This window comes from Lepidochelys olivacea (assembly GCF_965140295.1).
Source record: "Lepidochelys olivacea isolate rLepOli2 genome assembly, chromosome: 13".
NCBI lineage: Eukaryota > Metazoa > Chordata > Testudines > Cheloniidae > Lepidochelys > Lepidochelys olivacea.
Window position 1 is genome coordinate 5,669,959 of NC_140423.1, and position 15,657 is coordinate 5,685,615.

Genomic DNA, 15,657 nt, shown 5'->3' on the forward strand with positions numbered 1-15,657 from the left:
AACATTTATACACAACTATCTGCACAAATGCATGTGTGTATATTTCTCTACGTTGTGAAGAATATCGGTAATATCTCTGATATCTATCAATATAGGTGTCTAGCTTTAGATTTATTAAAAGTATCTTACATAGCTTCTGGGATATTTTTAGATTTCACATCTCTTTTCTTTAGTTTTAGACAGAATAATACAAATTAAAAAGGCTTCAGAGTCAATATTTTTAAAGAATGTTTTTTCTTAAATTTCTTTTGTGTAGGGGTTGTCCTTGCCATGCCGTCATCCTTATTCTATGGTTTGTATAGCTGTGTTTGTGCTAGAACTTTGTTGGTCGGCATAGCACATTCAATGCTATTGGGTGGTGAGTTTCCAGACATACTCATTTAGAGATACAGTCTCACCTAGAATGAGGCTGAATTTCTACTTGTGGATGCAGTTTGAGTTCACATATTTCTGCACCTGTCCAATGAATTGTGCACTCAAGTCTGAGTATTTACTCACGTAGCTACCAGAGCTGTGTCCCACAATCAGAGAGAGAAGCTAGTATTCGGATTTACGCTGTGACTTGGTTGCAGGGGCAAATTCATGCCAATCAAAAAGAGAGCCAACAGTCTGAAAATTTGCCCCCTAACTTAATTAGAGTGGTGGATTTCAGGATTGAGTATCTTCAGATCCAGGGGACTTGAGATAACCAGTTTTTAACTCACCCAAGGTGATGAATTCCTTTGAGTGGCGATACTTAGGGATTTAAAACAAATCAGTTTCTTGAGAAGACAGTTAATTATTTTTATTAGAAAGGAACAACAGGGTTATTTGATGCCAGAGCATCTGTCTTTAAACCGTTTCTCTATTAGGAATAGATAATAAGAATTAAAGCTAAGGAGCCATGTAGTATACAGATCTAATTCTATTCAGGGGTTCTGGTGACTTCCTGTCTACTATGATGTCACCAGAACCCCCAAGGTGGAATTCCCTGGTACAGAATGAGATTGCTGCATATTTGTTATCTTCTTTTAAAGCATTCTCAGTCTGTTTCTATTTGAATTGCTTTCCGTTCACATTCCGTATTCCCTAAATGGTCATGTTAGCAGTGATAGCATGTTATGTTGATGGGGCTATGACTGTATGATGCCAACCCAGTAGTAACAAAACATCTCTTATTAAATCTCATCTGAAAACATGTTTTTCTCCCTTGCTGGTACCTCTCCATCTCAATCTCCCCTTAGTATTACTTTTTATTTAACTCTGTCATTCTAAAAAGTTTGATATGCAATAAGTGTGAAGATACTATCGGCGATAAGAGCTCATTCCTGCAATGTCCTGAGTGCCCTCAACTCCCATTGAGATACTCTCTACAGTCACCGCCTACAGAACAGTCGCTATTAACAAGTCAGTATTTACCAACACTCACAACACAGTGGTAGCTGAGAAACTGCAATTGTTCCCCATACTTGAAAACAGGCCATAACTATGGTGTCTGTGATACCACAGCCTGGCTTGTGTTGGTAAACGGTGACTTGTTAATGGCAACCACTGCATGAAAAACAGAGCATACCTAACTAGTGGCCAAACACATTTTACTCAATAGCAGAGCTGAGTTATATTTGTAGGATTTTTTGTTTTCCTGAAAAAGGCAGGGTTGAGCAAAACATTTTGTGAATTTGTGTCAAATTCACCACATTGTTTTGGTCAAAAGAAAAAAACACTTTGGATATAACCAAAACACTTTGTTTTGACATTTTCTAAACCAAAAAAGAAAAATGTTTTTCTTATAAAATGTTAAGACAATGTGCTTTGAATGCTGTGTAAAATTCCACAGAAGTGAGATGTCAAATGACCAAAGAGGAGTCATTGGAATGATGGGGAGAGATGGGAAACACTGAAACACAAATGTCCAAGACTCGGACATTATGAGTCAAGGCAAAACCTTGCCTGGCGGACATCAACTAATCAGGACCCCAACTGAAGGAAGTTTCCATTGCTGATATAAAAGATTATGTAGAGGGTTTCCTCATCCCTCTGAGAGCACATCTGAGCTCTCAGAGAAGTGCATTTCAGCTCAACGGCTGGCTGGTTTCTTTTGAAATACTGGCTGCAGATCATTCCTAAGTCATAGCCCATGAGTTCCCAGGTAAGGGGTATCCTTGACAGTAGAGTGCTCAATAAAACACCTTCCTTCCACCTCAACAGCATCCAAACTGCAGAGGGGTACTTTTCCTAGGGATATAGTCTAGAGAACCACTCCTATGCACTAGCTAAGAGAGAGGGCAGTCTGCTTAGACTACCATCTAGATCAGAGAGATACCTCTTCTCTTCCCATACTCCCCACATCTCCAGTTTAAAGCAATTCTTTTTCAGGCTTTTTTTTTTTTTTTACCCTTCCTATGCTTGTATTTCATTCCCTGACTTCCCAAGCCCTCCTCTTATCAGTGTATTAATTATCTCCTGGCTGCTGGGACTAGTAATTATCCCTCCCTAGTGCTTTATGGGCTTCCCAGCGCAGACTACAATGAGGATGGGGTGAAATGACTCAGCTGATAGATTGGGCAAAAATAATACACTTTTTTTGTTGGCTCTATGATAATTGTCCTGCTCTAGAGAGTATGGAATTGGGGGAAAGGAAAGAAAAATGTTTCCTTTGAGTGATGGTTGCGTGGATGTATGAAGCCTGGGTCATCTTAAGGCACATGGCAGGAAATATTTTAAAAGTGAATAAAACGCTTATTTACTTGTGAAGACTTGTGGTTCTCCATTTCTCGTGCAGTGATGGAGGAGAGCCGTACCATCTAAAAGCTTATGGGGAGCTGTTTGCCCTGTATTGTTTTAAATAGCTGCAAAGTGCTCAGTTCTTGCGTGGGAAATGCAAACGTTTGTAGGCTCAAGGGTAGACAGGCCTGGGAAAGAAGAAAGTGTTTTCTGAGGCTTTCTTTCAAAGTGCATTTGCGTGAACCACAAGGACCCATGTTTCAAATGAGCCTCTAAAAATGGCTCCTACAGATGTGCCCCCACGTCAGTGCACAAACCCTGTAGTTGAATAAATAAGTAGACATTTGCAGATGCAAACTGAGTAACTGCACACACTTTTACCTGCCAATATACACTTTTGCACATGTAGATCAAGATTTGCATATTCAACTGGGTGTGTGCAGTTTTGGAGGCCACTTTAGAAAATCCTAGGGCTGGATTCACCACTGCACTACTCCAGCTTTATGCCAACACAATGCCATTGTTTCCATTGTGAAACTGAAGTAACTCAGTCAAGGTAGCCGTTAAGCCAATGCTCATTTCCTTCTGGTGACTCAGGGCTCAATCTTGCAAAGCCTTAGGTGAGTAACCCTTACTTACGCGAGTTTGCAGAATCAGGCCCGTGGGATCTTAAATTGTGTTGTTTGTCCAAAAACATGGTGAAGAGGCAACCTAGGGGCTTAATTGCAGCAGTCTGCAGAGCCACCTCGGAGAGGTCCATTTGACCCCTGGTCACCGTCTCTTATTGCACAAGGCCACTGAGGATTGAATGCGCTGCAGCAGCAGCATAATGAACCCCCAAGGTTGGGAAAAATTCACATTGCTCAACATTTCCCCCCCCCTCTGACCAATTAAGGGTGGGCTGGATCCTCAGTGAGTCCCATCCAGGACTCAGCTGGGGCTCTGAGACCAGCACTCAGGGGTAGGGGTTGTAAGGAAGATGGAAAATGGAGGTAACCTTTTGCCTTTCCCCAGGGATGCAGATAAGCCCCTGTGGGCTGGGAGCAAATGATGATGCTGTTTTTCAACATTAAGAAATCCCCAGGTAGCAAGATGCACAAGAAATTCCCACTGGGGATCCACAATGGGGATGTAGCATTCACTGGCCACAGAAATCTCAGTTTGGTCATGACAGGACAGGAAGATATTTTTTGCCAGGTGCAGTTTGGGTTTCTTTAAACGAAGATGCTGCGTGTGTTCATGTTTGTATGCACATGTGGGTGTTTGAGGGGCAATTGTGTAAGAACATTCTATGTGTAACAGGAATATCTAAAGGTTGATGCTGAATCACAACTTGGACCGGATCTGCATTAAACTGTCTAAATAATATTAGTCAGACAATTTAGTCAACTATTTCCAATATTTTAATAAACTATTTTACAGTTTAACCCCCATTGTGTGCCCTGTCTAAGGAGCAACGTGAATGCTTCAGGAAGAACTTGATAGTCATTTATTTGACCAATTTCACTAAAAATTTTAAATAAAATGTCAAATTAATATTTATTTTCTGTTAAACAACTAGCTGTATGCACACGCTTAGCGGCATGTACCCCTCATCTATAGTTATATTAAAACGTTGTTCCACTTCTGTGCAAAAGATGTGCAACGGCAAATCAGCCCGGTATTTGCCTTCTTGACAAGGCTTGTCATGCTAATACTCATGCATGTCACTTTGTCTGTGGACAGGGTTGGAGAGCTGGAATGAAGATGAAGCAGCTGGGAATGGTGTGCTGTGCAAATCATCTTAACAAACCAATTCTAATTTGTAGCTGTTGTATTCCAAGTTTTTCTATAAGCTGAACCATGAAATGAATCTTCATAAAGTTTTTCACAAGCTGAAAATTTAAAGAATTTATACTAGTTAGACAAGGGGCGACTACATTTCTTATCACCTTTTAAAACAAGTTAGGAGTCATTAAGTGAATGTTTGTGTTCATAAAGATGAAGGATTATAGCTCCTGGCAAAATCAGCTATAGAATAGTCAAGCAGTTCACAAAATTTCCCCATGGAGATCTGCTAATGTACCTCAGTCCTGATCTGACACTCCTCTGCTGTACATGCCATGGACTGCTCCCACACAGTGGCTCCATCCAGACCTAATGTGTCACCTATGACTCTGGTTCTGAGCTTCTGATCAGAGATCAAATCATGCCCAATTGTCCCTCACTGGGTGCTGCTTTTAGGAGATGGATAAATGCTCATCAGGGACCAGGTTGGAGCCACCAAACACATTTTACCTGTGACCTACAATTACCTATTCTGTGTTTATACAGCATCTAACACAGTGGGGTCTTGGTCAATCTTCCCTCTAATTTTTGACAGGCCGGGTGCGCAAAAAATTTCTTCTGTGCAAATTTTTGTGCACGCGGTGTTTCACCATGTGCACACGTGCACAGCTTAGAGGGAACAGGGGTCCTGGTCCCTGACTGGAGCTTCTCGGTGCTATGGTAATATAAATGATAATAAGTCACACTGGAATCCAGACCACCAGAGGTTAAAGATCAATACAGGGGTTGTCAAATGTTTTCATGGGGTCAATCAGCTCTGGAGAGAGCGACCGTCTCGTAGCCCACCTCCCCTCTCAAGTTTGAGATCACATGCGTCACTTCTCCCATTCTCAGCTGCAGAACGTTCTGTGGCAAGTGGGCAGCATTTGCAGACTCCCACTGGTTCACAGAACGCACTTCAGCAGCCCCTGGACTAAGAACCTCTGGCTTATTGTGGTGCCTACCTCCCCCTTCTCTAGCTAGGTGCCCTACCGTTCACCCAGTGTACCATCTTTCCTTGTACTGTTGGTGTAGTGAGCTTGAAGCAAAAGAGCGTTGTCTGATTCAAAGTCCCTTTCAGCATCCGACTGTTAAATGAGTATGAAGTTGACATGCCACTGCCCACTTAGCAATCAGCTGAACAAGGTCAGTTTTCAGGCCTGACTCCCTGCTGGACGGATTGCTTCCGCAGTCATTGGTCCCTGTGACATCACCCACCCACTGCTGCAGTCTGAGAGCATGTCACTGTTTAGAGTAAGCTGCACTTTGGTAAATGTCATCCTGACATTAACTAAATCACAAGCTGTCTCCCTCTGGCCACCGTTTGATCAGCGACACTTCCTCCTGCACCCTCACTCTTGGTTGCCCTTCTTGCTGTTTTCCCTCCCTCGTCATTTCCCTGATCTCGTAATCCTACCGCAAACAGAGAGGTGTGGTCCTTGCTTAAGTACACGTGCAAAATGTGATCTTTTTGTGAGTCTTTGTGGATTTGTTCCAAGGTGGATTTTTATCACTGCTCCCAGCAATGTGCAGCATTTTGTGCTGAAATCCACCCACTGGACAAAGTTGTGAATTTCTTTTAGGCACAATGACAAACTTCTGCCAGTAAAAGCTGCCTTTCATTTCACTTGGAAGAGAATGGAGATAAAAATTAAAGAAAACTTTGCTTTTATCCTTGAACTTGGTGGAGAAAGTTTTCCTTGCTAGTTTACCCGCAGTGATGAGTGTTGTTGTTGTTTATTTGTATTGGGCTAGTCCCTAGAGATCCTAACCAAGATCAGGGCCCCATTGTGTTAGGCGCTGTACATAAAATTAGAAAGAGATAGCCCCCGCCCCAAACACCTAAATACTCTAAATAGGCAAGACAGACAGAGGATGGAAGGGACACACAGACAGACAGAGAGACATTCCGAGAACTTTCTACAGTGTTGACTGGACTTTCTCTGCCTTCTGGCTGTTTGCTCCAGTCCTCTCCCTCCAAGTCTCATCACCTCTGCTTCGTTTTACACCCTCTCTCTTACCCTGTCCCCCTTGCTCCCTTTCCTTCAATGTACCCTCCCTTCTCTTTTCTTTCCATTTAGCTGACCCCCTCCTAATTCCACCCACCCCAAAATAAGTTGAAGTACCATGATGTTTGCCTGCCTCCATCACACTGTTCACTCTGCCTGTGTGTTCAATCCCTTCCCCCATTGTCTGTCTCATCTGATTACCTTGTGAGTTCTCTAGGGCAGGGATTGTCTGCTACTCTATTTGTACAGCACCGAGCACAACAGGGCCCCATTCTTGGTTGGTCCTGAGGCACTATCATATAAATGCAGTGAACAATAAAATGAAGTGAAGTGATTTGCCAAAGGTCACATGCCCAGTCAGTGGCAGAGTGAGGAATAGAATCTGAGTCTCCTGGCTCTCAGATACCTGCCTTCTCACTGGACTATGCTGCCTTTAAGTATGCAATTTCTGTCACATTTCTCTAGAAGGAGAAGCAAGTGCTCAGGTTTGAAAACCTGAGTTTTAAGACTTTGAACAGGGCAACGATTTTTAAATGTTGTGATGCATTTAAAGTTTTCTTGAAATATCAAACAGAAATAAATGGACTGGAGGCAAAAAAGTCCAGTTTTTTAGACCAGCATAACTAGTCAGCATGTATCTTTTCTGTGATTATTAATATAGTTGCCATGATTATAATGCAATAGCACATGCAAATGACTAAGTTGATACCTAACTGGCTATTTGCAAACACGGTCCTGATAAATCTGGGTGAAAATTGTTTTTGCAATTACATTCACACAATTAAGGAACTCCAGATGTAAAGTCCAAATTTCCCAGGCGTGCGTGCGTGTGTGTGTGAGAGAGAGAGAGAAAAAGAGAGAGAGAAAGAGAAGTCGTACATACAAATCCTTGGACTGATATAGCAAGCCCTTAATGTGTGGAACTCCAGAGGAGTTATTCACAGATGCTAGCAATAGGGCATACAGAAATGTTGTTACCAGTTTAGAGGCTATTTTTGAACATTTAACCTAAAATATATCTTTTCAAAGTAATCTTTTGCACCTCCCACCATATGAATTTCAACATTGCCTTTGTCACAAATTGATTCTCGCCCTCATTTCTTAGTTTGAACCAGAAAGAAAAGATGGTCTTTTGTACTGGGACTCAGGAGATCAGCATTCAGTTCCCAGTTCTGCCATAGACTCCCCGGGTGACCTTAGGCAATATACTTAATTGTTGTGTGCCTCAGTTTTCCCACCTGTAAAATGGAGTAAAATACTTCTTTTCTTCTACCCATTGTCTATGTTCCCTATTTAGACCATAAGCTCTTCCACAAAGGGACTGTGTATGTACAGTGCCAGCAGAATGGGGCCTCTTGATAAGAATTACAGCTAACCTAGAGGTGAATGGCGCTGAAGCCTATTACCATGCCTCTGAGTCAAATAGTGCCCCCTCATCCTCAGTCCTTCCATTTATTTGGGGCATGTATGATTCCCACACAAGCCGTCACCGTTCGATGATGAAACTTTGTTCATCCTCTGAGCTCCTAGCATCCCGGTTTGAGAGCAGATTGTTTCTGGGTGTATAAAATCCCTTGGAAACTGAACCTTGTCAGCTAAAATGCAAATATTTGGCGACAAAGTGTTCATTACAGCAGAACTTGATTTCAGGGTCAAACCTTTTTGCAGCAAATTGTTCGCCAGCTAAAATGTTTATTGTCACCACACTCTGGCAGTTTTGACAGGGCCTATCAAGCTGAGCTTGACAATCTATGCATGCCGCGTCTCCAGCTTTTTGTTGGGAAAGTGAGGAGAGATGTGGTCGGGGAAGTGATTTAATACAGAGGCAAACAGTCCACAGATAACTGGAGAGATCCCCTTCTTAGTGGAGGGGCCATGCCTGTTGGGGACTGGGGAACTATTTATGGTGAGGATAGTGCCACACTAACTCTAATGCAGTCAGATGGTTATATGATAAAAAGATACATATATTTGAGGTGGGGGAAACAGGTCCTTTATAAACACAATGGATAGGTTTCATCTCTGGAGCAGACCTTTTACTATTATTATTATTATTTACTACTATTATATATTATTGATTTATTAATTGTATTATCATAGCACCTATGAGTCCTAGTCATGGACTAAGACTCCATTGTGCAAGGTGCTGTACAAACATGGAACAGACGACGATCCCTGCCCTCAAAGAGCTTACAATCTAAGCACAAGACAAGAGACAACGGAGGGACATAGACAGCAGCAAGCCCGCCGACAGGGGGAGGCAAAGGGGACAATTGCCCAGGGGTCCGGGTGATTTAAAAGGGCCCGGGGGGCGACCGCCATAGCAGTGGTGGTGGCCAGAAGCCCCGAGCCCTTTTAAATCACCCAGGCTGGCCACAGGCTTGTGCGGGGTGCTACTGGCAGCGGCCAAGGCAGCCGGGCAGGCATGTGGAAGCCCTGGCCATCCTGGACGAGTGCGCCCAGAAGTGCAGCCGGCAGCTCGCTGGGTACCAGCCAGCACAGGCACAGCAGCACCCAAATATCAGGCAGACCTTTCTAGGGGGGCCCACTGACTGTTCCGCCCTGGGCAGAGCCGTCCCTAGGGTACGGCGAATTGGGGCGACCGCGCCGGGGAACGTGCTTTGGGAGGCCCCGCGGGCCGGTGCGATTGGCCAGCGCAGTTGGTTCTGGAAGTGAAGGATCGGTCCCAGAAGTGACCAATTCGTCACTTCCACCCCAGGCCCCGCACCCTCCTAGGGACGGTCCTGGACCTGGGGCCTGGAATTGCTGACGGTGGGCCTGGACAGCAGGAGTAGCACAGTGAGGAAATATTGTCCAGCACACTAAGCCATGGTCTCCGCACGCCAGTAGCATGACCGTGACCAAGCTTTTTGTAGGCATCATAGCAAAGGAGAGTTTTAAAGAGAGATTTGAAAGGAACAATGAAGTGGCTTTGCAGATATTTACCGGGCGCTCCTCCCTTGTGTGAGGGACACAGCATGGGAGAAAGCACAAAGGTGCTTGTTTGAAAATTTAACAAGGGAGCAATAGAGTCTGGTAACGTCAGCGGATAGGAGGTGGGAGTCGACCTCTTGCTACTGAATGAGAGATGGCAGGAAGGGCGGGGATAGGTGATGAAGGGCCTTGGAAGTGAAGACAAGTAGCTCATGTCTGATGTGATAGAGAAGGGGAAGTCAGTGGAGGAATGCAAAGAGAGGCGTGACAATACTTCCTATGAGTCAGATTCCATGTCTTGAATATTGACAATGCCCAACTAGAGTTGAGACCAAACCTTGCACTCCTTCTTGTCTTACTTGTGTTCCTCTAGCACTGATGCAGGTCTTGTAGGTTATTTTAGTTACTGATAAAATAATATTTAACTCTGGTGTAAAATTGAGCCCTGGGGTAACAGTGACACCCATAATTTATTGAAATGTATTTTCAGAAGTTCTGGTATTTCCCTTGATCGGTCTTGTATAATTTTCAGGTGCATCTCATCTGGGCCCACTGCTGTATGTGTGTATATACATGGATACACACACGTTAGGCATGAATTCAATAAATTCATGATTAAAGTGAAAAAGAATGAAAATCTGGGATTGTTTCACTGCACTAATGTTGTTACAATGCACTGGCTGGAATTCCATTTATAGTGAGCATCTGCTTACTCTGATGATGTGCTGTGAAACAAACCAAAACCAGATTCCACTCCCTCCAAAATGTGAAGGTTGAATGAAATTTGTCATTGAAATTTCATCCAAATCTTGCATTTCAACAAAAAGCAGCAATATAAAAATGAATTTTTCAGAGTCTTTCCCTGACTAGTTCCATTCATTAGCAATGTGGCCTCCCCATACATGTCACAGAAATGTTTAAATCACAGTTCATCAGTTTCTGTAATATGGATGTGTGAGATTCTTCTTTTCTATTGCTTTGTTCATCCGCCATTTGCAGAGCCAAATTCTGCTGTCCGTGACTTACTGTCAAAAGTAAAGTGCAGAGACAGTAGGAACTGGTCCATAGATTCTCCAGATGTGCTTGAGTAAATATGGCAATGTTTGGTCCAAGGACTTTCCAATTTTCTTCTGCTTTAATCTTATTATGATCTGTGCAAGACAAGCCATTTGGAGCACTCCTGTATTTGTTTATGCTCTTCAGATAGCAAATATTTTAAAAAACACTGTTTCATCTCGTGTGTTTCTCCCGACATACATCAATTTGAAATCTCCTCCATGCATGAAATACAGGCACTAAGTGGAGGTAAGTGACCTTGTTGAATCTCCGGCCACTGCAGCTGCCCGGGAGTGAGAGTGGAGAAGGAGGGGGAAGGCACTTTGCTGTCTGCCATTAAAGCCCCAGGAGGCTGAAGATGAGAGAAGGACAAAAGTTTCAAATTGCCAGGACGTAATTGTGAAAGTCATTTTGCAAGTGCAGAGCCTTTCACGATGCCACCTCTCATCTGCCAAAGTGGGGTTGGAAAGACAATAAAAGGAAGGAATATTCAGGAACGAAGAAGCCACCAATGTAAAGAAAAGAGTTTTCAGTAGATTAACAGCAGGTTTGTAGATAAACTAATAGCATTTGTCCAACTGGAATTTATTTTGGTCCAGTTCTCCTACCCTCACTCGTCCCCTGCCACATCAGTTTTGCAGGGAGTCCCATTGCAATGAATACAGCCCCATCCACAGTTAGGTGCTACTCAGACTGAATAAGGGTGGCAGAATTGGGCCAGCTGTTTACGGATCTGGACTTTGACTGTACATGTAATCTCTGTTTCCTGATTCAAGCCACTCATGGCTTTATTTCCTAAGCCCCTGAGACTAATGGAGGGTCATAGAAGCAATAGTGCACTTAAAGACTCAAAAAAAAAGTAATAAAAATCAGCAAAGCTGTTTCGCACACACACACACCCCCAGTCCTCCCCCGCCAAAGAAATCTGGATTAAGAAATCGAGCTTCTTTAAACAAAGGGTTCAGCTCAAGATCTTGGACCAAAGAGTGCATTACAGTCTTTTGTTCTTCATTCTTTGCTAACCTTTATTCCATCCCCATTCCCCACAATCATAAAAATAAAAATAAAATAATAATTAAAAAAAACCCTGACAGTTGTGTCCTGCTGGGATAAATTGCTTTAAACTCCCCGTCAGTTAATATCAGCTTTGTCCCTGTTCCTTATTACTGTTGCCACCTGTCTTTCAAACAGCAGGCTTCCCCCTTCCAGTTCCCAAATTACCCAGGATGTGAAGAGAGGGGCTTGGGTGGGCCTGCCCTCTCCCTCTCCCCAGCTCCCTGCTCCCACCCCTGCAAATTCACTACCTTCCTCCCAAGGGTCAGTGGGTAGGGTTTGGCTCCTCCTGACAATCGGGCTTTGTGTAACACAATAGCCCCTCCTCACTTTTGGAGAGAGCTCTCTCTGTTCAGCAGGCCAGCCAAGCGGCCCACCAGAAAAAACACTAAAGACCAAGAAGAAAAGGTCACCTGTTTTCCATGTCAGAGTGATGGTGAGTGCTGTGCTATGGGGCACCTGGGCTATGGAAAGTCCTGGCCCTCCAAGCCCACCGGGCCATAAAAGTTCACCGCTGCCAAACGTACTAAACACACGCCTGGTTTATCTTTAGGATTCAGTGGTAACTCGGTTCCCTCCACTTCCATCTGGGAGGCCTGTGAAAGCACTCCTCCCTGGCCTTTAGCCAGTTTTCCCCAGCTGGGAATCAGTTCAGTACCATGTTGCCATATGTCCCTTCAGATGCAGGGCTGCCCATTACAGTTTGGACGCAGCCAGGAGGCAGTTCCCCCTCCTCATCCACCCACCCACATACTCTGCACTTTAACAAAGCATAACCTGAGCTACCCAGTTGCAGAGAGGCCAGGCCTGACTCATTTGGGCCAGCAAGGAGAAAGGATTCAACACCCCACCACTTCCATTCGGAGACCACATTTCTGTGACAAAGACTCCAGGCGGCCGGATGATTCTGTTTCAACCATGGGACGCTGGCAGCATCAGAGCAGGGGGCCAACACATCTCCAGCACCCACCTCCATGTCCTCACATTGGTGTCCCTTTGGGGGGGGGGAACCCTTTTTCCTGCTTCCAGTGGCAAAGCAGAGGCGGGTGGAGACTTTCCCCATATGCATGGGAAACATTTCGGCAGAAGCACTGAAATTGCACCGCCTCGCTGCAGCTGGGTGGCTTTTTTAATCTACAGAGCCCCGCCGCTTACATTTAGCAGCCGCGGGTGTCCCTCCCTGCTGACGGCCCCGGTTATGCCCGGCACGCTCCAGCCGAAATACTCGGTCGGACGGAGGGGAGTTTGCACCCCAGTAGCGGCCCCAGGCTGGGCTCCCGGGGCGCATGCTCAGTCTGAGGCGGCAGCTTCCCATTGTCTGCAGCCCGGGGAACAATTGAGCCGCGGCTCCAGATCTGCAGACCTGCGATTGGCCGCATTGATTTGTAATGAGCAGCTCGGCGAGCTCCCATTGGCCGGGCGGCCTCGCTCTATGGGCCTCTCGAGCACATAAGTTTTTGCTCTGGAGTGTAACTTTTTGCAGGGATGAAGTAACTTCTGACTTGAGCTGTTGTGTTTTGGTTTGTTTTTTGGTTTTGGTTTTGTTTTGTTTTTTGAGGGGAGGCGGTGGCTAAATCGCTAGCAAGGATGAAGCTGTGTGGAACTTTCCTTGGTTCGTAAAAGCCTCTCTAAACTTTTCTTGACTTCTGTGTCTTTGGGTTTTGTTTTCCTTCCTTGCAGCTTCTTAGCCGGTCTCTTCCGCGTCTGTTACATGTCATTTTTCAATGCACCAAGCAAAGGTGGCGAAAGTGACTAACTTCCAGGCGTGCCTCGATGTTAATCGCTTTGTGTATGTGGCTCAGAAAAGGAAATGTGTCAGGGAGGCTAGGAACAAACAAACAAACACACACAAAAAACCATGTATCTGTATTCTCCTCTGTTGAGTGCATGGCAGCAATACCTTTCAATACATTCAATACATTTCACAGGCTTAAAAGCCGAGCTTCACCTCTAGTGTGTGCACTTAGCAAGTGAGATTCTGATTTATTCTTTTTTAAATATCTCGTTTTCAAAATGATTGACATTGACTAAACTCAATTTCAGATGCAAAAGTTTGTAGATCTAAACACTTACAAACGTAGGCGAAAGTGTGTGTGTGTGTGTGTGTGACTCTCACCTGCTCCTGCTGAAATTAGACTCCAAATAATGCTTTGTTGTTGTTAATCATTCGGGTTTTTTGGGGGGGGGGGGGAATGATGCAGGTAAGAGATCTTTTTCTCTGTTTGTTTCTCATCAAAGCTTTGTCCAGAGTTCTCCGCTTTTGCATATTAGTGGATAAATAGGGGGTAGCTCAAATATAAAGCTGCCTAAAGCCTGTTAAGCCGTTGATGGAGTGTCCTAAAGATTGCACTTCACTGCCGGGACACAATGCTGACAAGTTTTGGTTTTGGTTTTAAATGCCATGTAGAAAATGCAGGGTTGAGATTGCAAAGATTTGCATGGGACAGATAAGGAGGCGGACGCCTTTAAAGAAATTAATAGTAGTTTAAAAAATAAGCTTCCAACTGTAAATTCCTTTTAGACAAAGAAGTTTTCTCCTGGGGGAAACTGTGTAAATCAAGAGAGAGAAACGGAGGGATATTGAAGAGTTTTTGTGCGTGTGCGGTGGTGTCCCATCTGCCAGGGGCCTGTAGTGGGCAGGTCTTTCTTTCCCAACCCTTCAGCTGTTCCATATACAATATTAATGCTGGCCATTTCTATTCGGCATACAACAGCACTAATTGTAGTCTGAGGCATTAAGGCAGCCAGCCCATCTGCATCGAAGCTTTCAGAAAGAAACAAGAAAAATCTTTCACCCCCCAGCTGGTACCGTAGAAATTGGTGCCAATTGCAAATGTATAAAGTTTGAGACCTAAAGTACTTGCAAAGAGTCTCTAGGAAGCAAGTAGACTGCAGCTTAGCATTATGTCTGGATATACACAAAGTAACTGCACTTGTATTTTAAACAACCTTCAAACATAGACCTTTAATTCGAGTTTTTTAAATGGACTCATCCAGGTTTTTTTTAAACCAGAGGATGAATATAATCCATTTTTGTGTTTTTTAAAAAAAAATCTTTCCATATTCATTTTGTAGGGTACGGATGAAGTGAGCTGTAGCTCACGAAAGCTTCTGCTCAAATAAATTGGTTAGTCTCGAAGGTGCCACAAGTCCTCCTGTTCTTGTTATCAATGACTGGTAAACGTGTCAGTTTCAATTTGCAGCCGCTAAGATTTTCCAATGTTTGCGAGTAATTTTGTACCTCAAAGGGGAAAAAGCCATGTGTAAAATGTGGAACACAGAGAAAGAGTCAGCGTATTAAAAAGTGGCTACTTAGAAATCAGAAATAATATAATTTTAAAACACAAATTGTAACTATTAACATTCTGTGCTTCAAGTAATTTCTTGGTCTGACACATGTATCACTTAAAAGAGAGCCGAAAACTGTAGCCAGTTGTTTGAAGGTTTTGCTCAGCTGTGATCTTAACTTTAGCAGCAAGCTCAGGGGCGGGTATTCCTAAATCGTTTCTGAACAGTGGCTGCTACAAGCTATGGCAGGAGCTGTCCACTTCACCAGTGCTGATTGTCCTGTGTTTGCCTGGTTTCTCTTTAATTTTCTCAGCTTTCTGGAGGCTTTTAAAAGTTGAAACCTCTGTATGCTAATGTCTTAAATCGCCCCTCCAATTTTCTCAATGAGTTTGCCATGTAAGCCATTTATCTTCGTTTAGCAAAACAAACAGGTTAGGTTTAAAAGACAAAATAATAAAACCCTTAATATTTTGTTTCTCTTCAGCAACATCTTAGTGATAACGATAAACTCTAGCCTTACACTGTCCCATTTTGCGTCTAAATCTAGGTTGGTGTATTTGGATATACCCGTTTGCAAACTAACTTTTATTTTTCTGCTGAGGTTTTGCATAAACAACGGAATGCTATCGGCAGTCAATTGTACAGACTTTGGAGTTCCAGGGTAAATAAGTGTAGAAGGGGTGGGTGGGTGTGAGAGAGAGAGGCTGTGTGTGTGTGTGTAAACCCACATACGCATGCATACACACAAACACCTTTTCCTCTTGTTTTCCATGCTATCTCTTTTGCTTTTGTTTCCCAAGTTTTAGTG

General features: G+C 43.8%; 1 protein-coding gene across 5 annotated transcripts in view; it reads left to right on the forward strand.

Moving 5' to 3' along the window:
• The first annotated feature begins 13,040 nt into the window (after window positions 1-13,040).
• MYT1 (myelin transcription factor 1) overlaps window positions 13,041-15,657 on the forward strand; it is a 113,585-nt gene continuing 110,968 nt past the window's right edge. For 4 of the 5 annotated variants that reach the window (XM_084646151.1, XM_084646152.1, XM_084646158.1 and 1 more), the window contains exon 1: window positions 13,041-13,173. In XM_084646151.1, coding sequence (XP_084502277.1) covers window positions 13,149-13,173 — 25 coding nt within the window. In that variant the 5' untranslated portion in view covers window positions 13,041-13,148. The remainder of the gene's footprint in view (window positions 13,174-15,657) is intronic. The other variant, XM_084646157.1, reaches the window with a different exon arrangement.